At 37.7% G+C, this 24,996-nt stretch overlaps 1 protein-coding gene across 5 annotated transcripts in view; it reads left to right on the plus strand.

Annotated features, from left to right (window-relative positions):
- Nucleotides 1–24,516, plus strand: part of cadm1a (cell adhesion molecule 1a) — a 465,526-nt gene extending 441,010 nt beyond the window's left edge. For all 5 annotated transcript variants that reach the window (XM_055016986.1, XM_055016985.1, XM_055016987.1 and 2 more), the window contains 2 exons: nucleotides 12,949–13,077; nucleotides 19,566–24,516. In XM_055016986.1, coding sequence (XP_054872961.1) covers nucleotides 12,949–13,077; nucleotides 19,566–19,684 — 248 coding nt within the window. In that variant the 3' untranslated portion in view covers nucleotides 19,685–24,516. The remainder of the gene's footprint in view (nucleotides 1–12,948; nucleotides 13,078–19,565) is intronic.
- The last annotated feature ends 480 nt before the right edge of the window (nucleotides 24,517–24,996 follow it).

Genomic DNA, 24,996 nt, shown 5'->3' on the forward strand with positions numbered 1-24,996 from the left:
CAGTTGCATTGTGCTTCAGCGTGACTGAATTTCTAAGAAACGAGATAAAGAAGCTGCCAACTGGCTAGCAGTTCTACGTGTTTTTTATGGTGTTTGAGCTAAATGTTGGTGCCACTGCTAACCTATTATTACCTCACTTATCTGATCGGTAACTCTAGCTTAGCTAACACGGCTAAGTGTGGTCTTCTGTGTCCTCCATCTGTCACATGGCTTCATCTTACACATCACGGAATCCCCTGGGAGAGAATCCCTCATTGAGTCTTTGTTTATACCTGAGAAACATTGCAGTGGTTGACAAGTCTGCTATGTTTAACTACCAAATATAGAAACCCTTTGAAATAATAAGTGGCTTATTACTGCCAGCTTTAAATGTAAATGCCTGTAATCAGATGTCTTTATCCAGATAACAGATTGTGTGTCAGCACCGCGTGATATCTATGAGTGGTATTTTTGGCGGACTGTGTTATATACAGACAATGTTTGGTTTTGTTTTTTTTTATGAAAATCTACCAGCTTTTAATGAATTCTGATGATGAAATTCCCCTTTAAAGACAAAAGTCTGCACAGTAGGCCTCAGAAAGCACACCATTTGTTGTTGGGTCTGATGTACTATTCAATAAGTAAATATTTTCCTAGATAGCATGCCACTTGTTTATCTGGTGTTCCTCATGAGACGTTAAATTATATTGTATTTACTTAGAAGAATTTGCACAATTTGGTTAATACTCTAAGCTCCTAGCAGGCAGAGAAAACAGGTGGTGAGCCTGAAATGTGGTACAAAATCAGATCCCAGGGCATCTGACCTGCATGTTCTTTGTTTCTGAATGCTCTTATTGTAATTTGCATGTGGGCCTAGTGTTGCCATGACAGCAGCTAAGTCTTACAACTTTGATTTGAGACGGTTTTAGTGGGGTTTTTTGTTCATGTGGCCAGACTAATGTTGGCACGGAGGACGCAGGGCAAGGGCATTTAATTCTGACTGGATTTATATGGAAACACGGTTATCCAGTGGTATGGAATGAGGGCTACAACCTAACGCTAATATGTATTATTCAATATTCGGAAAATAAAAATGAGATCTGAGAGGAAATTGGAATTGATTATTAATAGCGGGTGTATAGCTCCTTCTTCTCGCTTTTCATTTTCTAATTTAAACCTGCAGCTCCAGCCCCGAGGTCTTTTTCAGGCTTTGGTCACCTTCCTGTGGGTTTTTCTGCACTTATTGTCTTCTTTTAACGTGGTTTTCGTGTTGGCAATCAACGCTGTTTTCCCAGTTTAACCCCAAAAAGCACCAAACAGGAATTCATCATTGCAAGGATGCATCTTAAAATCTCTTCATCAATCTATGCTCTTGGTGTTTTCTGTAAATGAGACAAACCCAGAGTCAGAGATCCTGTGACTTCACCTACTTTTAGCTGCTCTGATATGATATCGGTTCATAATATGAGCTCTAGGTGGAATGCAGCGGATTTTCTTCCCGTTTTTTTCTGACACCATCCATGCATGTAAGCTGGTCTGAATTTCCTTTGAGGTGAGGCTTGGATTAGAGGTCGCCACTCAGCCTCGCTAAAGGATTTTATTATCACTGCAGGTTTTTCTTGCTACACCTCATGGAGATTGTGCCACAACATTGCTCCTCAAAGACGTCCAAACTAGCATGACGAAGCGGCGTTTAGAGGCCGTGATAACAAAGGAAATATTCTGCTGACATTCAGCTTTACATAAAGGCACAAGTCTTGTTATTTTCTCCTCTTTTAACTCATTTCCTGTTAGCAACCACAGCTCTGCACAATTTTTCATGTGACATATTAATTTACACACGTTTTAAATCACTGAAGCAATTTTTGGACTCGAGTCTAAAACAGTTTCTTGGCTTTTTTTCTTTGCTCTTGTCATATTTTTCTTCATCTGTGGGCTCATTTTTCACTCCCAAAGTCCCAGTGCTCTGTGAAAACAAACGCAACGATGTCTGGAAGCAAAGAGATTTTTTTTTTTTAAAAAAAAAGGTCTTCTTTGCAATTTGACACAGTTATAATCCAATACATCAATAGAAAAAGGAAAAAAAATGTTGATTTTCTTTCATTATTCATTGTACAAAACATGAAAAAAATCTGGAATAAACATAATTTTTCCAAATGCCCACAGGTGTTACTGACACTCGAACACAAATGGTGGCTCCTCACACTATACTTTATGATTTACAGATTTTTTTAAACTTGTTGCTTCTCAGTTTTGTGTCAACACAGCCTGCAGTTCAGCCTAAAAATCCCTGAGTTTCTGTCACGTCTGTTGGTCGCTGATTCACCGATAGCTTCACGGTTGCATCGAGGAATCCGAAGAAATCCGATTAATGCCAGGTGTTTATTTTCATAGAACCGATATGATCGATGTTATTCACTTCACCTGTCAGTGGTTTTAATGTTGTGGCTGATCAGTGTTTACAATAATTCCAACATTTAAACCAAATACATCACAATTAACAAAATTCTGGTCCACTTCCAGTTAAACATGTAGGTAGAACAGGTACTTTTAGTGGCTAATCTTTGAGGTAGCAGATCAGAAAACACGACTTTATGGAACAGTCGTGTCTTTTAGAGGCATTAGCAGCCTGTTGTTCCTTTAAACCCTCTGTTGGTGTAAAACTAATGGCGTTGCCTGCGTATGTGTTGATTTATGTATTTATTGATGTAAACAGCTCGTGTTTGACCTTGACCACTGAATGTACCACCGTCTGTTTACCGCATGTATGTAAATGGAGCATTGTCTTGGCTTCTTTTCCAGGATTAGCCCCTCATTTCTTGGAATCGTTCCTTCACTCAGGGCTCGTCTGCTGTGTACACAGATCTACACAAAGCCCCCGATGTCATTTCACTGATACTACTCTGTCTTGCCACACCAGAATACACAGAGCCTCTCCTGCTATTATTACTAATATGCCGAGAGCAGAGGAGACGCAGGGCTTGACTTCGGAACTCCATTTATTTTAACACCTCATATTTTAGTCACTTTGACCTTGACTGGATTTTTTTTTCTCTTTGGATCACTTTAGGGCTGTTCTTCTTTTATTTATCTCCACTTTTTCTGCATTTTCCTTATAATAAACATGCTAATTGTCAGATATGTTGACCTCATCTCTGTCAGAATCATACTTGGATGAACCAACATCCAGCACTGGCGCTCATACTCAAGCCAACACTTTTTTTTTGACCACTGCAGTGTAAATCCTCGGGTGGTTCTGTTGAGATGAGGCTGGAGGCAGCTCGGTGACAGCGTGGTGGGAGGAGGAAGGGGTTTGATAATCACGCCTGAGAGAAGAAAGGGCAATCTGGTGGATGGAGAGAAGCTCCACAGGGCAGCTTTTTTTCCCAAACACTGTCCCCATTAACAGGACTGATGTGCATCTCTGCAACAAGCCTGCAAACTCATTTGGCCTTGGGAGCCATAGAGAGTCCTCGGTGTTTGGATAAGTCACTCCTGAGACCACTAAAAGCCATTATTAGAAGGTGTTTATTGAGCTAGCCGTGGCCTACATACAGCTTAATATCCTGAGAACAGTTATAGCCCATAATTATATTACATTTTGAAGACTGGCTGTGATTAGATAAAGGATGAATAGCTCCATCAGATATATAAAAAGGTGCGGGGTTTCTGGGGAGATAATGCAATGTTGGCTTATTTTGGGATGGACTGGGAACATTTGCTTTGCTTCTATATTGTTTGAAAATGGAATTCATTCCACGGACAAAGGTTTTTATATTATACGAGAAATATCACCAAAAAGAAGAGGGAATACCAGCTTCTTTTGAGTGAGTTTTTTCTACGTGTAAATTGGACGACATTCATTCTCCTCTTCAGCAGTTTGAGCCTCTATTTTAAAAGCGGGTCCAGAAGTTTGTGACTTGAAACTGACTAGCGGTGATGTGTTAGTTCCAGCAGACAATGCCTCCACATGACTGCTAATTACAACTGCCATCTTGCCGAAGAAGAAATTAAAGAATTAAAAAGATATGAATTCCTAATGAAATGCCATTTGACTGTCCTCTCTGCTTTGTCTTATTTAATTACACCAAAGTGATGATAGAGCTCATCGCCTGGCAACTCCGTGGTTATGAGACTCTTTGTGTAGAAATAACATGTTCTGGACTTAGTTATCTCATTGTGGAGTTACATGAGTGGTGAACGGAGTCAGTATTTAGCTTCAGAAATATTCTAGAGTTTAATATCCTCCCACAGTCCAAACACAGGCAGCTACTGACTGAAAACGTTTTACTCTGAAACACGTAAAAAGTCCAGGAAAACTCCAATCATTTCCAAGCTGCAAATTAAAGTGTGAATAGATTCCCCCATGAAGTCTTTGATTGTTTGGTTAGATCTGCTTGGAAACCAATATTTGATTTCATTAGAGCAGCATGGCCTCAAATCACTCTGCTCCTGATTTAAAGAAATGAGTGCATCATCATTCCTTCCCACCATGGGACGATATATCCGAGTGTTCTTCCTCCACATCGCTAATTGATTTCTATTTTGTTATTATGTTTATTGAAAAACTTGCCAGTTGTTCTGTTGCGATGCTGTTTTTGGAAACCTGGACTCATCAGTGTTGGTTCTTGTAATTGCTCCCTTCACTCTTTTATAAACTCCTTTCTTTTCCATTACCATAATGATGACCGGCTCCAGTTTTACACATGAAGCTAAATCAGTAATGACCCTCGCAGTGCGATTCGCCATCACATGTGGAGGCTCCATTTTTGTTTTTTTTGTTTTTTTGGATGCAGGTCCACACCAGGATGAAAAGTCAGGATACCTCTGTCTCTGTTCATCGATTCTGACCGTTGTATTTTTAAATCTGCTTTTTGCAAACCCACCAACAAGCCCTCCAACTTTGCTGAGGTGCAGCACTGACTTTTCTGGAGCGCTCTTTGAACATCACTCCCTGCTTGAGCTCCTCTTGCAGTGTTTTTCCAGTTACTGTAGCATTTACACTCCTCAGTCACAATATTAAACCACCAACAGTTCTGATCATTGTTCCATAAACATGAGACCTCTATGGGGTCCTGTTCTGTCTGGGACATTGACTGGATATATACCCCTAACTCTGGATGGGGCGTCCATGGATCAGATTTAAGCCATCTGAGCATAGAGATTTTTGACCTAGACCTGGTCTAAAGTGGTCCAAATGCCAAAGAAAGCATTAAAATGTCCATGTTTTTACATTTGAACACAGAAAATAATGGTCGTACAAATCAAAAATGATGTTTTACAGAGTCTTCAGCCTTCACACAATAATCATTTCCAGATTTGTCCAACCTAAGCTCTCTGGTTTTTGATCTGGACCTGGTCTAAAGTGGTCCTGATGCAAAAAAAACCCCACAAAAAAGCCTGTGAAATCTCCATTTTTTTTGCATGTAAACAAATATAATATCAGTTTAATTAATCAATGGTAAATGGTATAATAAATGGTACATTAAATAACCTTCAGTCTCTGTATGAACAGCCTAGTTCATTAACTTTCACCTGTCAGTGGTTTTAATGATCGGTGAATATAAACAGTAATGAAGACTTTCAAACTTCTTCAGAAAACAGCGCCTAAACTGTCTCTGGAATCACAGACGGTATTTCTAATTATTTCTTTTTTATCTGACCCCGTGGCTGCCTTCCTGTTTTTAAATGGCGTCGCTGAAACACTTTTTGACGTTTGGTTTTAAAATAAACTCTATAAATCACTCTGTATGGAAGCGGTGTGGCGCTGCCCGAGAGGCAAAAGATTTAACTGACATTTTTAAATAGGTTCAATGAAAAGGTTCATGGGGACTTTAATTACGTTCTCTCCTTAACCAAGAGTGTTGTTGGCAGTGGAAGTGGATCTTGACAAGCCAACGTGCTCTTCTGACACCCGCCCACATAGCGCCGCTCTATCTACAGGCAGTATGGGCTCACCACTGAAAGCGCTAATGCTTAATTAGCAGATTAGCAGATCCAATTAGGAGATCTCCTCTGTCTCAAATCATGCTTCTGTCAACACGTCCTATGAAAATGAGATTCTCCTCGTTCCATACATGAGGTTTCTCCCTCCTCCCTGATGAAATGACCAGTGTTGATGGACTGTTGCCTGCTTTGTTTAGCCCCGTGGACACTTTGTTTGAAGCCGTTCTCCTTTAATCTTTTATATTTCAGGCACATTTCAAAGTGAAACTGCAAGTAAACACAGAGAGGAGCTCAAACATAAGAGATAGAACAGAAAAATATACCTTTGGTTGGGTTGCTTGTGGAATTTAGACTAAATTAGGAGGCTGACGATAAAACCAAACGCAATAACATGAGTAGAGAAAGCCAGAAAACAAAGCACTAAGATGGATTTTTCTTCATCCTTTTTAACCCTCTGAACTCCAGCGGTTTCTGAGCTTGTTTTGGTTTTTCTCTCTTGTCCCATTTTAACTCACGCTGAGCTCTTTTTCCTTTAAACAACACAACCACGGCTATTTTTATCTGCTGTACAACAAATTTAGAAAGAATATCAGGCAAAAGTTGAATTTCTTTACATATTTACTAAATAAAATTTAAAAAAATGAATTCAACATGTAAAACATTTCCCCAAATATCCACAGCTGTTCCCAATATTGGAAATTTTAAAAAAAATACTACAGATATTTATATTTTCAACACATTTTCCTCTCTGCTCTGTGTAAACACAACCTGCTGTTTTTCTCTAATGGTTTGTCAGTTGCAAAATGAAGGCTGAATTTTTGGCTTTTCACGGAATCTCAAAAATGCAAACAGTTTATTTATGGTGAGTGTTTAAATGAGAGTCTAGAATAGAAACCATTTTGATGGAATCTCCCAATTTCAGGCTTTTATTTTTATGATTTATTTTACTTCTGGCCTCCTAGTTTCTCTGAGAAACACCAAATCCTTTATTTTACAGAATCTAGGTGGAGAAAACACTTTATTTTAAATGAGACACGTAGAATATAATGATTTTGATGAAATATTCAGATTTGGTTCTTTTTTTAATAAAATGGCACATCACAGATGAGTACTTCAAGGACCCTTGGAAAGTTGAAAATCTGATTATTCTTTCTGTTTTGACATAAAGAATAATCTTTAATGCATTTAAAACCTGCCACCTTTAAGCGTTTTATTTAAATATTACTTTGAAATTGCCGCATCGTATATTTTTCATACCTACTAAACACAGATATTACTGCTGCAGGTGAAATTATCAGAACTACAACCGTCTTTCACACAATTTGCTTTTTCCCATGATGCCTTCAAACATCACTGGCTGTTCAACAGTTCCGCTCAGACATGAGTGCTTTTGTTTCTTCTGTGAAATGTTCTGCAGCAGCAAAGCGAAGCTCCATGAAGTGCTTTAATAACCCGTTAGCCTCATCAACAGCTTTATGGGGATTTAACAATTATCATGTAAGTGGTCCTGCTTTATACCAGAGGCGCTGTGCTCACATATGTCCGTCTGATTTTCACCGCTGAGCTCATTTTTGACTCTATAACCCTTTCTGTAAATGTATTAATGTGAAAAACAGGTTTGCACTCACACTCCTGAAACTCTGGTTTATTGTCTTCATCATAAAGTCCGTCTCAGAGAAACTCCAACAAAACAAACTTTATAAAAATACAGTTTCTGCAGAAGTGACTGGTTTCTAATTATGTCACCAGTATGATGCACAAGCTGCCATTTCCCAGATGTTTGGGCTTCATTTTTGTGGTGCCATCATGAGGTTTATCTGTATATAAAGTTTGTATTTCAAGCTGCATTAATTGATGTTTGGCCACAAAGAGGCAGCAGATGATATTAACACTATTTAGCCCTTTACTTCTGGCAGGTTTGAAAGTCATGTTATCTTATAAAAACCACCAAAATTACACCATTCATCTTCCAGAAACAGTAAAAATAAAAAGAAGCATCTGATTTTCAGCTTTCAGTCCTAAAACTATCCATCTGTGACGCATCGTTTGTCCTAAACTTTCACAGATCTAAGCTTAAAATCACTTTTTCCTACAAAATCCCAAAAAATGAACAATTCACACTAACCAGATTCTGTCACAAATGATAAATTCTGCACTCTGTGAAGCCTGAGGTTCAGCTACAACCAGGAGACAGTGAAAAAATAATCAGGGACTTTTCAGTTGAACTGCAGGCTGTTTCCACAATAGAAGTAGTATAATGTCTGTAATATAAGTTGGTTTTCCAGTTTTAGTAACACCTGTGGGCCCTTGAAGACATGTTGATTCCAGGTTTTGGCAACTTTTGTTGAATAAATCATCATAATATTGCATAATACATAATGTCAGCACAAAAAATCTGTATTTTTCTGAATAATTATCTCTTATTTTACAATATCTGGCTGTAAAATGACAGTTTTAATGATATTTTTAGATTTTATATTTGTTTGATGTGTTTTATGGTCAATGTACGTACAGTTTTTGAACATTATAATGTTCTATTGTTTTCTTCTGGCACCCTTGCTGACAGATTCACTTTTTTCTTTTTTTTTTATGATGATGATTTAACTTTAAGCCTAACCCAACATATGATCCCAATAGCATTTGTGGTCCACTGATGAATGTAAAAGCTGTTATTCACATCTGTTTTAGCTCTATTTTGGTCTCCACCATCATCTCTCTTTAACTCCTATGTTCTCAGAGAAGGACGATTACAGTCAACAGCTGCTCTGCTGTAGAAATGACCAGAGCTGATCCAAAACGATGAATAAAACAGCCTAAAAGTCCCAGCAGTGCTCACTAAATGAACCGTCCTTCTCTTGAACATTTATTTAGAAATGTCTGCAGCCACTTTAGAATATTAGCTGTTTGTGGAGGAAGCACTTTAATTTCCCTCTTGTTTTGTGATTAATACCAGAAGCTGCAGTTAAAGTAAAGATGTCACAGTCCTCGGTTTGATGTGGATTTTAGAAGCTCTTTATCTGCGACAGAAGTGACTTTTAAGGAAACAGCAATAAGTGCAAATTGCAAAGGAATTCTCACCCGTTTGATTGCTAAAACAACGACCCGTGCAGTTTGACTTCCCGTGTGAGATAATACCACAGATGTACTGAATTCTGCTGGGTGACAGTAATTGCTCATAAGTGACAGAACGACATGCTGGCTGTTTTATATGGTTTGACTGGAACTGAGTGCTTCCACATCCAGACAACAGGACTCATTAAAGACGGAACCCAGACTTCCATTTTTATGCCTTCTTTGGTTTGATTAAGACAGAAATTGTTGGCTTTGTCACTCCACCAGGAACTGTTGATGCTGCTGCAGTGACCTCCTGGTGCAGCAGAGAAGATCAGGCACCGTTAGGATGAGAAGGAGGGTTTACTGACGAGCAGAGAGGTTCTGGTTCTGTCGTTTACTGCTGAGTTTAGAGAACCGAGGCGACGTATTTGTGTGTTCGATGTGTCGTAGCAGCAGTTCCTGACTCGGATTATTGAGAATTTATTTCGATGTTGGGTTCAAATGAAGATGAAATTGAAAAAAAAAAAATACATGTTACCAGCTCTAATAGAGAGAAATCAGTAAGTTTCCCATTTCAGTGAGAATGCTGGTCGACTTTAGCTTGTTTATGTGTGTAAATTCATAAAGCAGAGCTGATTATTATTATATGAAGCAACAGGATATTATGCAAAGAGACTTTGATGCCTTCCCTGCCTCCCTTCCCCCTTAAATTACTTTAAAACCTGCAGAGTTTGATGTAGACAATCAAGATTGATCCTCTGCAACCAATCCGGGTCACCTCCACCCCGACCCCTTGCCTCCTCCTGAAGCCAGAGTCCACATTAACATCGTAATAGGAAAGTGTGTTAAAGCACAGCTCAGCGGCCTGACAAGAGAGAATTGGATGTCAGAAGGATTCCTGCTCAGTTTAATTGAATCTGCCCAGCTCTAAAAAAGAAAATCTGAAGTCAGAATAACCTATTAGATCCATCAGGTAATGTTTTGTTGGGTTTGACAGGAAGTTCCTCCCTCCCAGGTCGGTGCTGCAGGAGTTGGTGTCTTCGTCATGTTGTCCATGATGTTCCTCTGCCTGTTGGTGTTCTACCTTAATCAACCCGCTCTCTGTTTTCTGGGGCTCAGTCAGCAGAACCTGGAGAAGCACGTGGAGGTTTAGTAGCTGGTAGAAGATCTGCACATGAAGTCATTACTGCTGTTTTTCTCCTGACTTTCTTATTTTCTGTAAAAATTGAAATGGCATTAGTGTGGCAGGGAAGTAAAGTTTACGGTGTAGTCATGTCCAAGTAACCTGAAAGTGAAAAAATGTGCAAGTGATGCATTATATTAACCCATTTATTAGTTCCTGTCTTACTGTGGGTTTATTTTGCACTTCAATATAAAGACTCTACACTCAGGAAATCATACAACATAAAAGACTGTTAAAAATCTGGGAGGAAATATTAGACTTTTGTAACATTCAAAAAGTGTAGAAGCAGTGACAATAATGGTAAATATCGATAAAATAATATTTTCAGCTGATATAGATACAGTAAAATTGTGTAATTTCACAGTCATATAGTGTAAACGAACAGATTACTATTTGCAAAAACAGATTATTGATGTGGACATTATGTGTGGGGTTTTTTGTTTTTGTTGTTTTTACGGTCCCTACGAAAACTTTTTCCTGCCATTTTACTCAATATTTTCTGTAACAATACAAAAAAATCTGTAAAATAACAATTTTAAAAAAGAATTACCATTTTTTAAATTACTAATATTCATAACATTCGACCAATATCTGTAAAATAACAATATTTTTTTTAATTTAAATACAGTTATTTTATGGTCAGATGTTAAAAAATAATACTGATTTTTAGTGTCAACATTATTTACATTTTTATTTTTATTTTATTTAACATGGTAAAGGATATTTTATTTTTTCATATAATGTATTCTATGTATTCTCTGTCAAACACTGCCTGCAGTTCAGCTGAATATTCTTTGGTTTTTTGTCATGTGACTGTTGGTCGAAGCCGAATCACTGATGGCTTCACAGTTGTGGCAAGAAGAACAAAATATTTTCTCTTTTACAGAATCTGGTTTGAGCAAACTGTTTATTTTGTGCACATTTTTCTATCATTTGTTGTGATTTTAAAGAAATAAGACAGTTAAATGCTTAGATTTGGTTTTCCAATGGAACTGCACATCACAGATGACGAGTTCAAGGACAGTTGGAAATCCAATTATTCTTTCTGTTTTGACAGTTTCACGCCCAGATAAATTTTTTGTTTAGTTTTTTCGGATAACATCCTTTCAGACCCACCGGCAGGTTTTAGGCTCCAGAGGGTTGAATAAAAGAGTGAATACAGAATTCATTGTAGGTCACATCTCAGTGCCACCTCCCCCATCCTCTTCAATGATAGTGAAAACATGCAGCTCTTTTGTCCCGTGAAGGAGCAATCAGGTCCACAAACAGATATTAAGTCGGGGTTGTCATGGATCCTTTCACCTGATCAATAACTTTCACATCACATTAAAACACAGCTTCAGGTTGTTGTCCACTCACACACCTTTTTTAACTGAACTCCTGCTCTGAAAGTTAAAAAACCAACATAATGAACTTTTCCCACACTGTTAAGAAGTACTGAACACTTTGTTGTGTGCATAAAAACTTTTGTAGTATTTTTTTTCTAATCTTGATGATTTGTAAACTGTGACAAATAGATTCTTAATGAAAGGTAGAATATGACAGGATTATGGTAATTCCTGTTCAGTACCTGATGGCAATCCAACCAGTTATTGTTGTAGTAATTGTGTTCAGTGGTTATTAAAGTGTCAGCAAGACACAAACGTGCCCAAAAAAAACAGGAAGAAAGAAACTGAACTGAATAATTATAATGTAGGATATTTGTCATTTCAACCATGAAGCATTTAAGGGATGCAAAGATCAGCAGTGGAAAAATGAAGCAGTCTAGTTTGGTTATTTATTGAGTTAAAGTGGAAAAAGTCCAGGTTAACCCTCTGAGTTTTTATTGCATTTTTACTCACTGTGGCTCATTTTCCACTGCAATATAAAATCATGCACTTCTATGGAAACAGAACAACCATGAAGGCAGAGAAAGATCTCAAAGATATGCTCTTAGAATTCACTAAATAATTAAAGAAGACAAAACAAAAGTTGAATATGTTTGATTATTACTTTTAAAAAATGAAAAATAAAAACATGTAATTAAATGTACTATATTCTGTGCCCAGAGGTGTTACCAATACTGGAAAAAATAAAGACTCTGCACACTACAGATATTTAACTTCTACATGTTTAAATGAGACATAAAGTGATTTCTGTGAAATATACCAATCAATTTTATGCTCACATTTATAGATATAAATATCTATGTATAACTTAAATATTTAGTTTTACTGTAAATACTACCAATTTGCAGCCACAATTTTCCATCCACATTACAGATGAGTATTTCAAGGACCATCAGAAATATGAAAATCAAAGGATTCTTTTAGTTTTTGCAGTTTCTGGCTCTGATGGAGCGTACATGTGAAATGTTTTCCTTTATTTTCACTCCTACAGATGTCCCTGCTGCTCTGTCTTAACTTGTCATGGTATGAAAATAATGATGTTTCTCTAACTTTTCCATCTATGAATGTTTATTTCCTCCTCGGTATTCCTTCTAACTACTGGATCCATTTAGTTTTATGAAAAGGAAAAGCACTCAGTAGACTGGGCAGCTCTAGATTTACTGAAGTATATGAGTTAAGCCCACGGCAGCAGACAACCAAGACAATCGTGTCTCAGTCCTGTAAAAGCAGCAGATTCCATCGTTGGTACATTTAAATGTCTGGCATTAAGTCTAATCTACAGCTCCATCACGTTTAACTGTCAGACGTCCCTGTAGGGATGTGGCTGATTGCTATTCCCACAGTGTGAGAAGGAGCTTTAACAGGACGGCTTTTCTTCTTCTTCTTGTGTGCTTTCAGATTCTCGAGCTGGAGAAGGAGCTCCCAGAACGGTGGACCATGCAGTCATCGGAGGAGTGGTGGCCGTCGTGGTGTTCGCCATGCTCTGTCTACTCATCGTCTTGGGACGCTACTTTGCGAGACACAAAGGTGAAAATACAGATTTATCACCAGTAGAGACACAATATTTCTGCTGAATATGGTGATAATATGAACTATAATGTCCATAATCTGGACTCTTCTCACAAACTTACTGCAGAAAAATGCATTCAGATGCTTGATAGTTGATTCGACCTGTTGGTCTAAAAGAAACTCTGGACAGTAGCGGTAATTATTCACCAGAGGAACAGAAGGCTGCAGAAATAATAGAAAGTACTTTCTGCAGCATACTTGTAGGAACAATATAGGATTCTCCTTAACCTTCTGAACCATACAGATCTCTGTGGGCTCGTTTTTCACCAACATATTAAATCCTTCACCAACACGGCTGGAAATAGACAGAATTCAACCTTGTGTTTTGTGCAGAAAAACACAGTTAGTAGGAAATTAATCTTTTCTTTTTCCTCGATTATTTATTTTACAAAAAATTAAAATGGGCACATACAATATTTTCCTAGTGACCAGGAATGTTACCCAGACTGGAAAAATCATGACTCTACATGCTGCAGATATTTACATTTGTTTGCTATCAGCTGGGTGTAAAAAGCTCATTATCACCCGTAAAATATAAGATTAACTCAAACCCTGTTACAATTTTTCAGTGTTTTAATTGCATTTAACGAAAAAAAAAGTCAGAAAGGAAATGATAAATCTGGCAATATTATGTGTTTTATCTTCAAAAGTTTGGAAAAAATGTTAAAATTTTTGTCATGGGACTGTCGGTTTCATCTGGATCACTAATAGCTTCCTGGTTGAACCAAAGAGCACAGAATTTTTTTTTAACAAAATCTGGTTTCAGCAAATGCCTTATTTTTCCCTAAATATGTAGAATAAAGTGTTTAATTAAAGAACCTGATTAAAAGCTTAGATTTGTCCAACTATAAGACACTGATGGGTAGTTCAAGGACTGTTGGAAAGTTTAAAATTATTTCTGTTTTTACCGTTTCTGGCTCTGATTAATTCTAGCAACTTTCTAAAAATCTGCTGTCCTTCAGGAGGTTCTGGAGCTCAGAGAGTTAAATCCTGGGTATTATTTTTTGAAATCATGTCATTTTTATAGATGCACATATTACATACCTGCTATAAACAGAATTTAAATGTACTGTTTATCATTAATATTTTTAAATCAGTACCTTTTAATAGCGGCTCACTGATTTCCTCTGAAGCACCCGCAGGCTGAAAGCTTGATCAAGTGAAGCCTCTTTACTTTTTTCCTTCAGACATCATTAGATGGATGCGATCCAAATGATGGAGAGACGGCTATTAAGGCTACGGGTTACTGATGATGAGTAAAATTACATTTTTCATGCAGTCCTGCTGAAAAGTATAGCAAATCCTGTATGCCGCCCTCATAACAGAAATAATTAGAATCTATAACAAATTTCACACTTAGATATTTCTCATGCAGCAGGAAATGGAATCGGCCACATTAAGCACTTTAGAGGGGAAGTCGTGTAAATGAGGCAAATTAAAGGTGAATTATTATTTTATTTTAAGGTGAACTCAGTTTCCCATCAGATGTTTGTCCAGGAGTTAAAGTTCAAGCAAACATGTGAGCTGTTTGTGTGTGAGTGTCTGCAGTAATATTCCTGCTACATGTTTCAGCTTCACGTTGTCACGCCGTTAACTCCGACTGCCGATAAAGTTTAGCTTCTCTCCCATCAACCTGCTGGTCTGGATCTGGTCTCTGTCTGTCTCTGTGCAAAATGAACCAGATTAGTAAAGAAAAGCTTCCTGTGAGCCGCTGACAGATTCTTCATGATCGATTAACGCTGAAGGCTGGAGGGACGGTCTGTTAGAGAAACTTATCCTGTGACTTTTAACGCCAGGTGTAGAAGTTACGGCAACCCAAAAATGTTGTTTCATTGTCTGACAAAAAATCCAAAAATTCTGAAAAAAATTCCCTAAATTTCTGAAAATTTGCAAAACCTTCAGGAAGAAAATTCCAATATTTCCTTAAAAGTTTCCCTTAAAAATTTTATTTAAAAAAAAAAAAAAAAAAAAAAAATCCCCAAATTTGGCAAGAAAATTCTTGTAAATATTTTCAAAAAATGAGTAAAAATCTTCCCAAAAAATCCTAAAAATATCTAAAATGATTCCATATATATCAGTAAAGCTTCTAATATTTTCTTTAAGAACATTCACAAAAATATCAACCAAAATCCAGCGAATTTCGCTGGATTTTGGTTGATATTTTCGTGAATGTTCTTAAGAAACATTTTTAACATTTCTTTTTTCCACCAAAAAATGTTCAAAGATTTCCCAAAAATGTTGAAAATGTGGACATCAGAAGTTTCACTGTGAAATTTTTTTTCCTCCACATTTTCAAACTTTAAAACTAGTCAATTTTGACCCGCAGGACGACATGAGGGTTGAAAAAGGAATTCTGTTTAGAATTCACATTTCTGCAGTTGTCTTGTAACCATCATGTGTGGTTTAAGGGATAATGTAAAAGGAAAACACATCGTTTTGATGGGAAAATGCACTTATTTAAAGCTACAGGAACACAACAGTTAAATACAGAAAACTTCAAAATGATTTTGAGGCATCCGTTGGCTCTTGGTCAGGATTGCAGAGAATACTGAACAGAACTTAATTTGTGAAAAGGAGATGAGGTTCAAGACTGAAGTTAGAAGAGAAATCAGCTTTGGCATCTGGAAAATAAATAAATATTCACATATGAATGTTAATCTCCCTCCTTTCATATATTCATGAGGGGATTCATGTTTTTATTGGAAGAATAAATAATAAATAGCTAATTTCAAATATCTGTCTTAACTCCAGTTTTGACCTTCAATGTTCCGCTCCTTTTCAAAAATTTGATTTGGGCATTTCTGGTTTCTTTTTTCTTTTTTTCTCATTTTGCATCTTGTTTTTTGGCTTTTTTCTCTTTCCAAACATAAAGAACCTCTTTGACCTTTGACTATTCCAAATTCAGTTTTCGTTTTGTAGTTTTTCACCCTCATTATCACTGTCTGTATATAAAAATGGACAGATAAGTTTTGCTGTCTTGTCAGTGCCTGACTCCTCCTAACTCCTAACTAATCTAACTGTCCTGTGACGTCACTCACTAAAAGTGCCCTTAATTACTTCACCTATAATTCTGAATACAGGTAAACAGGTGAGTTACATCAACAACCCACTGCCTGTACAGTAATCATGAACTAAGATATCAGCTACAGAGACTAAAACTGTTTCATTTCTGCAGTAAAGTTAATAATAATAATAATACATTTTATTTATAGGTGTCCGAGGACACCGTACAAAGTAAACAGAGTTAAGATGCATTCAGATAAGCAATATAAAATTTAAAAATGTAAAAAAATTTAAAAGAAGGAAATTTAAAAACTTTTTTTAAAAACATCAGAAGAAGAAGAAGTTGTGCATTTTAACACTGGAGTCTATGGGGGCTGATTTGCTGTTGTCGCCTTCCTCTAGTGGATATTCAAGGAAATGCAGCCATAAGGGTCACTATAACACTGCAGCCTATCAGGTTCTGTTGTCATCTGAAGCTGCAGCAACTTTGCTAAGACGGAGATTGAGTAGGAAAGAAGCAAGAGCAGCTAGACGCTCAGAGAAGTCACAAACAAACCCCCAGGTTAGTCAAACTAAGTTTAAAGAGAAAGCAAAGGGGAGTGTAAAACGCTGCCCTCACACTTTAAAGACTGACATCCCTGTTCAACCTCGAGCCACCATACTCAGCGTTGTTTTCCAGTCTATTCAGGATCACCAAAGGCCCAACTAATGCCCTTTTCTGCACATTTAGACAGTTTACTTTCTGCATCCTGTCTGGTTCATGATTCTTGGCCAGATCTCAGCGCTAACTTTGGTTCATACAAAGTTATGGAAACTCAGTCAAACTATGAATCACAAGCTTCAACAAGCTGGAAATATCTTTTAATATTCACATCTGGATTATTGTCACAACGCTGTTTTCCTCTCAGGTTGTTCACAACACATTTTCACTAGGAAATACAACCGGATGCCAAGTTTACAAATGAAGCCGAGGTCACTTTGACTAATTGTTTAAGGTATGAGTGGTAAACGGTTAACGAGTTAAAGTGCCTGGAGGCCAGATATGAATATTCATGGCAGAATAATAATAATAATCACAAAGGAGAGAGATTTCCTGGCTTGTTTTGGTGGTCACACCTGTGCAGCACGATGATCAGACTGGAGCAGCCACTTAGAAAAGAATTATCAGTGACTTTTAATTGCCTCTGTTGGAAACTTTCCAATCATTCGTCAATAACACATTTATCTGAAGTGACTTATAACTCTGACAAGAGCAGAGCTGTCTGAAAAATCACCTTAAATAATGCTTTTATCTTGTAAACATGTCCAAATGATGTTTTTTTTTTTATATCCAAAAGACATATCATGAGAATAATAAGCAGGCAGAACAATGGCTTAGCATGTCCACCTTGAAACTGCAGATGACAGTCCTGGAAACAGCTAAATTACTGCAATATTACAGTTTTCCATTGTATAGAGTGACACAGAAGCCATTTTAAGACTTGAATGGATTATTTTATTTGAAAAAAAAAAACTCAAATGTGTAATCGGGATGCACAGAGATGAGATTTAGAGGTTAAATCAACAACCAGAAATGGTTTTTAGAGGTTAAATCAACAGCCACAGATGAGTTTTAGAGGTTAAATCAACAACCAGAAATGGTTTTTAGAGGTTAAATCAACAGCCACAGATGAGTTTTAGAGGTTAAATCAACAACCAGAAATGGTTTTTAGAGGTTAAATCAACAGCCACAGATGAGTTTTAGAGGTTAAATCAACAACCAGAAATGGTTTTTAGAGGTTAAATCAACAGCCACAGATGGTTTTTAGAGGTTAAATCAATAGCCACAGATGAGTTTTAGAGGTTAAATCAACAACCAGAGATGGTTTTTAGAGGTTAAATCAACAGCCACAGATGAGTTTTAGAGGTTAAATCAACAACCACAGATGGTTTTTAGAGGTTAAATCAACAGCCACAGATGAGTTTTAGAGGTTAAATCAACAACCAGAGATGGTTTTAGAGGTTAAATCAACAACCACAGATGGTTTTTAGAGGTTAAGTCAACAACCACAGATGGTTTTTAGAGGTTAAATCAACAACCACAGATGGTTTTTAGAGGTTAAGTCAACAACCACAGATGGTTTTTAGAGGTTAAATCAACAACCACAGATGGTTTTTAGAGGTTAAGTCAACAACCACAGATGGTTTTTAGAGGTTAAGTCAACAACCAGAGATGGTTTTTAGGGGTTAAATCAACAACCAGAGATGGTTTTTAGAGGTTAAATCAACAGCCACAGATGGTTTTTAGAGGTTAAATCAACAGCCACAGATGAGTTTTAGAGGTTAAATCAACAACCACAGATGGTTTTTAGAGGTTAAATCAACAGCCACAGATGAGTTTTAGAGGTTAAATCAACAACCAGAGATGGTTTTTAGAGGTTAAATCAACAGCCACAGATGAGTTTTAGAGGTTAAATCAACAACCACAGATGGTTTTTAGAGGTTAAATCAACAGCCACAGATGAGTTTTAGAGGTTAAATCAACAACCAGAGATGGTTTTAGAGGTTAAATCAACAACCACAGATGGTTTTTAGAGGTTAAGTCAACAACCACAGATGGTTTTTAGAGGTTAAATCAACAACCAGAGATGGTTTTTAGAGGTTAAATCAACAGCCACAGATGGTTTTTAGAGGTTAAATCAACAACCAGAGATGGTTTTTAGAGGTTAAATCAACAGCCACAGATGAGTTTTAGAGGTTAAATCAACAACCAGAGATGGTTTTTAGAGGTTAAATCAACAACCAGAGATGAGTTTTAACTGGAAAATAGTGTCACATTACCACAAATTTCTGATAAGACTCTTCAAATTGACGTTGGAGAATCAAAAGTTTACCAGATATAGGTTGATGCCTGTCAGCAAACCAAGTTAAAATGTCAGATTAAACGAGAATCTCTACATATACCAGGTCACCATTCTTTTTTCCATTCTGAGCCCTTTGTTTTTTCAAAACAGTGTCTGTGCTTTTATTTTTTTCCACGTTTGCCACTTCCCTTCCACATCCAGTCTAGAATATTACCATCATCACCAAACTCTGCTGTGAAGGGATGTGAATAAATCTTGTAAATTGGGTTTGAAGTGGCTGACTAGTTCCTTTTTTTTCTTTTTCTGCTGAACTTGACAAGGTTAATTTGAAGGTGTGCACCAAGCTCTTCCCCACACTCGAGATCATTTCAAACCGTGATTTTCACGTGCCAATCGTCAGTTTAAAAAAAAAAAAAGACAGAAAATGTTGTACAATTTGAATATTATAACTTGCTGGTGCTGGGGGTATGTAAATGCGGCACAGTGAAGGATTTGCATAATTAGGTGCTGCGAGATGGAGGGGCAGATTTTAATCTTTGGTATGATCTGAGCAGCAGGCTATTATCCAGTCCGTGACCCTGTCCTCCTCCTCATCCTCAGGTACCTACTTCACACATGAAGCCAAAGGAGCAGACGATGCAGCGGATGCAGATACAGCCATCATCAACGCAGAGGGCGGCCACACCAACTCGGACGAAAAGAAGGAGTACTACATCTAATCAAACAGGACCCCTCACTCTAGTGTCCTCCTTTGGACACTGAGCTGTTTTTCTGGGGATGGGGGGCAGGAGGACGAGGTGGGGGTTGATGGAGGGTTTAGTGAGAGTAGAGGGGTCAAGGAGAGAGGCGTGGGTTTTAAAGGAAGGCCTGGTTTTAACCCGTTGTTTAGTCTAGTCTGCAGATGTAGATGGAATGTTTTGTGTGTTTAAAAAAAAAAAATCAAAATCAAAAAAGGACAAAAAATGTTGGGGGTCCGGGGTTTTCGGTAACGGGGGTCAGGTCGGGGGTGGGAGGGTTCCAGAAATCACTGTAGAGAGCTTCACCATTCGACACCTCCCTAACTGCTGGTACGAATTTTATTTAGTTCAACCATTTGCAGAAAATTCTGTGCCTTGTTCTAAATGTTTTGGTTCTGTCCATACTTTGCATTTGTGTTGATCATCGTTCGCATAACCTCGTTGCTCCCGTCTCATCTCCCCACTCGTAATTATCAACGTGCTGTTGGCTTTTGTATGAGGGTAAAATTACACAGCCACTTTATTCACTTTCTCTAAATGTGTCGGCACACATGCATCCTCTCCCGCATAACAGAAACTCTTTCCAAGTATACTGTGATTTGTCTCAAGCCATTACTTCCCTCTCTTTTCCCTCAACTTTTGACAGCTCCAACAATGCATGGAATGCTTTACATATCATTGTACAATGGACATAAATGAGAGACGGGTTGGTTGTACTGGACCCCGACCACCACACATAATCAAAAAGAAGGCAGCAAAGGAAAATGGATCTTTACATTCTATCAGGCAAATTCCATTTTAAATCCATTTCAGAGCCTCAGTTTGTTGCTCAGAGCAGCTCTACCACTCTACTACTGTTACCTTTCTCAGTAAAGAGAAGGAGTGTATTGTTTTCCCCAGCATGCTGCCATTTCATTATTTTGATTTCTTCCTCTGTTTGGTTTTATTTTTCTTCCATTAGGCTGAGTGGAGAGCCTGTTTTCCCACCGGCTTTTATTGAGTTGTAATGATGAGTTTCAATTGATTTCCATCTGCTTTCACCCCAGAATATTTTTTCTTACAAATGGGAAAGTAGGAAAATGTAAATTGTCTTAAAACTGTTTTTTGGCACATCCTCGGTAGTAAAAAGGCTTGGAGGGAGAAAAATATTTGGTGTTAATATTGGCCAATCAGCAGCCAAAGGATGCTGGTGTAGTGTACATAACTTTACAGAGAGGAGAAAACAGCCTTAACCAAACTCCAAGCATTCAAATTTAAGTTAGGAACATATGAACATGAAAATCAATCACAGCGGTGCAGGTCCTCCCATTAGCGGTCCATCACAGACACACTATCCAATGGAATCACAACTGTATTGTACACTAATCCTTACTAAGAAATATTTTTTACAACTTACTAGAATTACAATGGAGTACCTTTGTGGATTTTATTGTATCGCGCTCGTGAGTTTTGTCAAACTGTAAATCAAAGGAAACGTCTTCTAACTGAAATGCTCTGAGAGACAGGCCTCCATCACACATCTGAATATTTATGGTTTCGCTTGGATGCAGCAGCGTTTGAGCCCTTAAATGTTTGGTATCGTTTGCATGTATGTGCGTGCCGAAGCCCATTCTTTTTGCTTCTCTATCTTGCTTTCTGCATCATCTGCCAAAACTGAACTGGAGTCTGTTTTGCTGTGCCAGCTGGGGAGCACTGAGGATGCCAAAAGTAATTAATTGTCTGTAACATAACTTAATACATGTGTTGTTGCTCCATGGTGTTTATCCATGGTCTGCGTTAATGCCCTGGCTCCTTAACATGGTAGTGTGGGTCTACTGGCGGCGGTGCTTGTCATTATTATGTGTTCACACAGCAAGCAGCTCGCTTAATGAGTCCTTTCTCTATGTGACAGCTGTGAGGTCACAGTTTTTCACCTCCAAAGTTTGAAACAGTGAAAGTGTGAATATCTCATCGGGAACATTTTATCAATGCAGCTGGTAAACATATGGTCAACCCAACCATTCCTCGGCTGTTATTGGAGAAAGTACTTATCCCTGAGGTTTTTAGAATGTAAGTTAAAACACCAGAATCAATATGGCAACTGAAACATATCAATATCAACAGAAGTGACAGTTATTTATAAAGTTTGTCCATCATCTGCACAGAGTTAAATGTAAAAGCAGAAGCAGAATTTCATCTTTACAGAGTTTAATATGCCACAAAATTAAAAGTTTCCCAGTTTTGTTTTGAACATTTAGGCTATATTAAGTTTAGAAAAACACATTTTATGCAAATGAGAATTCTTTCTGAGTATTAATCATCTCATATCAATTTAATCATTCTATGAGTTAATATTATTATTAATTGATATTGTTATTGAGTTAGTTGTTTACACTGCATGTTGATGAGCAGACAAGGTGTCGAACTTTACAGGACATAAAAGAGCGGTGTAGCTACCTGAATCAGAATTTTGTCAGTCGAACCAGATTTGGCCGTTCATTACAATGATATAAAATAATGGTTCACCATTTCCACAGTTCCCATTAATTGTCTGTGTCAGGATCCGTGCACTTCGTTCTGCTAGCTCGACACTGGGTTTCCAGAGACGCGTGTCCCTCATTTGCATAAAGTTGAGGTCCAGACTACTTCATGCAAACTCGACAATCCCGGAAACTCCAAAAACATTTTTAAACTAATTGTTGTTGAGCTAAAACTAAAACTGATGCACCTCAGAAACTAATTTTTGTGATTTTTTTCTTTGAGGGTTTCTGTGTTGGTCCTTTTTGACATCCAGGAGCAGACAAGTGAAAGTGTTGATCCAATCAGGTGCAGCCGGTGTTTCCACGGCTCCATGAAGGTGTAGCTTGTTTAGGTTTCCTGTTTCAGGGATGGAAAGTACATATCAACCATCCTGCCACCACTCAGTCATAAGAACGTTAAGCGTCCAGTCATGGTACTTGTCCACTGGCATGTTTTTGGACGCGAGGGACAACACTTGATCGGCACAAGAGATGTTGTCCTCTCCTGCTATAACAATGACGAAAGATTTCTCTAAATCCCCATGACACATATCAGCATCGGTCAGCTCCACTGATTAAACTGACAGAACCTCAACACTACTTCTACTGCCACCCTATTTGAGATCTTTGAGACTTAGTGGTGTCGCTTGCTGTGTGGACACTCACAGCTGTGATTCAGTACTTGATTGCCACGTTAAAGCATTTGATTAGATTCTGTCAACTCAGATTGCAACACAGTACCAATGTGATAGCTTTAATACATCATGGTCATCATGCATGAAGACAGCATTCAGTCTTTCCATACTGAGAGTTTGGGGTTTAAGGTTGTCGTGAGGCGTTAGTCAAGGTTCTTGTAAAATGCATTGTGCAAATTTCCCTTTCTTGAGCTTAGTGCATCTGTGCTTTTTAAATGTTTGTTTTTAATTTGCATTTTTAGAACACAGCATGTGGGCTGGGTGGAGCGGTGGTTATGTTTATGTTTTTTAGCTTTTCATTGGGTATGGCAGTTGTAGATGGGAGTTACAGGAGGGATGTTGTAGATGAAGATCGAAGATGCTGTGTCCACCTCTCTCCATCTGTACCTTCTGTTCATAGTTGAGTTTAAAAAGTTCACAAAGGAATCACCACTGAGTTAGCACTGTATGCTGATGACACTGTTTTGTGTGTGTGTGTGAATGGATGGGTGGGGGTGGGCTGGGGTACCGATTAGGTTAGATGTTTCACGGTCTGGTGTCTGATGAAAACTATTAACCGACTTGTTATCGTTGCTTTATGAATCACAGAGCAGATGTCACTTCATCTGTAAGACTGAGATTGTGTGATTTGTATTTTACAGTGGGCACTATTTGGCTTCAGTGACATGTGGCAGCTTCCATTTAAATCAGACTTCAAAATATGTACTTGCCAATAAAGGAATAGAACTGAATATTGTCTTCTCCCTTAAGGCTGTTACATTAATATTTTATTTGTGAATATGAAACCTTCCATGGTCTGCAGTGGTCTGCAGTGTTTTTTTTCCTGTGAGAGTTTTTGGTCCCCCACAGTTCCAATAGGAAGAGCAACAAGAACAAAACAACATAAAAAATACATTTGAGTATCTTTAATTTTTTTCAAAATTTGAAGTAGGTTATTGTGAGTGTCTTTTTTATTTTAAAATCAATGCCCAGTGATGTTTTAAAACATGGACCATGGCTTTCCAGTGTAACCGAGGTAGTTTTCTCCACATTCGATTCTTTTGATAACGTCCTGTCTCAGGTTCATGCGTTGCTGACCGATGTGACTGCATCTCAGGTAGAATGCAAAGTTTAGGCCCCACTTATCGACAACACGAAAGCAAGTACAATGCATTCATTCAAATCAAGTGCGACACATTATTTTAGGTCCAAGAAGCAAAATTGGTGAGATATTTTGAATATATGTTGTACATGTTTTATGTATTTTTCTTAATATTTGGTGCACTGTAAAAGATGTGTTAAGTATTGCTTCGTGCTGACATAGGTCATAAAGAGTACAATGTTTATTGGAATGAAGCAGGATCAGAAACTCGTCGTGGCTGTACTACTGTCACTTTCAATGCACCACCGCCTTTTGAAACTCTGATTCCCAAAAAGTTTTGATTGTTTCACCAGTCATTGTTTTCAGATTGATTCTGTTTGTCTCTCTGCTGTACTTGGGAAATGTTAATGTGTATTAATGGAGAAAAGGAGTTCCACATTCCCATACACATTTTGTATTGGTTCATAAATAGACATTTTTACAAAACAATGACGAGTTCTTGTCTTAATAAAAGAGAAAAGATATTAATGTCCAAAATAATCAGTGTTGGTATTGTTTTTTACTCCAGACGTTAATATATTAACGTGATGCACCACAGAGAAAATGCAACGTAATATAAACACACAGTCACACATATTGTATTTTTTATCCACATTTACCATTTGCAGATGATGAGGCCTGACTTCATTTACCTTATTAAGCTCATTTACAGTTAGAAAAATCCCGTTTATTAACTGTTTACACTCGTCCATCCACCCCAACATCCTCCCTGTCTTCCTGCATTGACACAAAATGGGGAAATTGGTTAGTTTAACTCCTTGATGCCTGAATTTATTCACAATTAAATAAAAACTTTTTTTTCTGTGTTTTTGCGTTTCAGCTGATGCTAAAATGAGTGGAGATTTTGATCATTTGTCTGTTACTCATAGAACAGATATATAATAATTAGGTCCCACTCCAACCGGTCCTACCAGAAACCAGAGCTTGCAAAAGGTTCCGAGGTACGTATTGAATATGCAC

The sequence above is a fragment of the Amphiprion ocellaris genome, chromosome 14 (assembly GCF_022539595.1).
Source record: "Amphiprion ocellaris isolate individual 3 ecotype Okinawa chromosome 14, ASM2253959v1, whole genome shotgun sequence".
In the NCBI taxonomy this organism is placed as follows: domain Eukaryota; kingdom Metazoa; phylum Chordata; class Actinopteri; family Pomacentridae; genus Amphiprion; species Amphiprion ocellaris.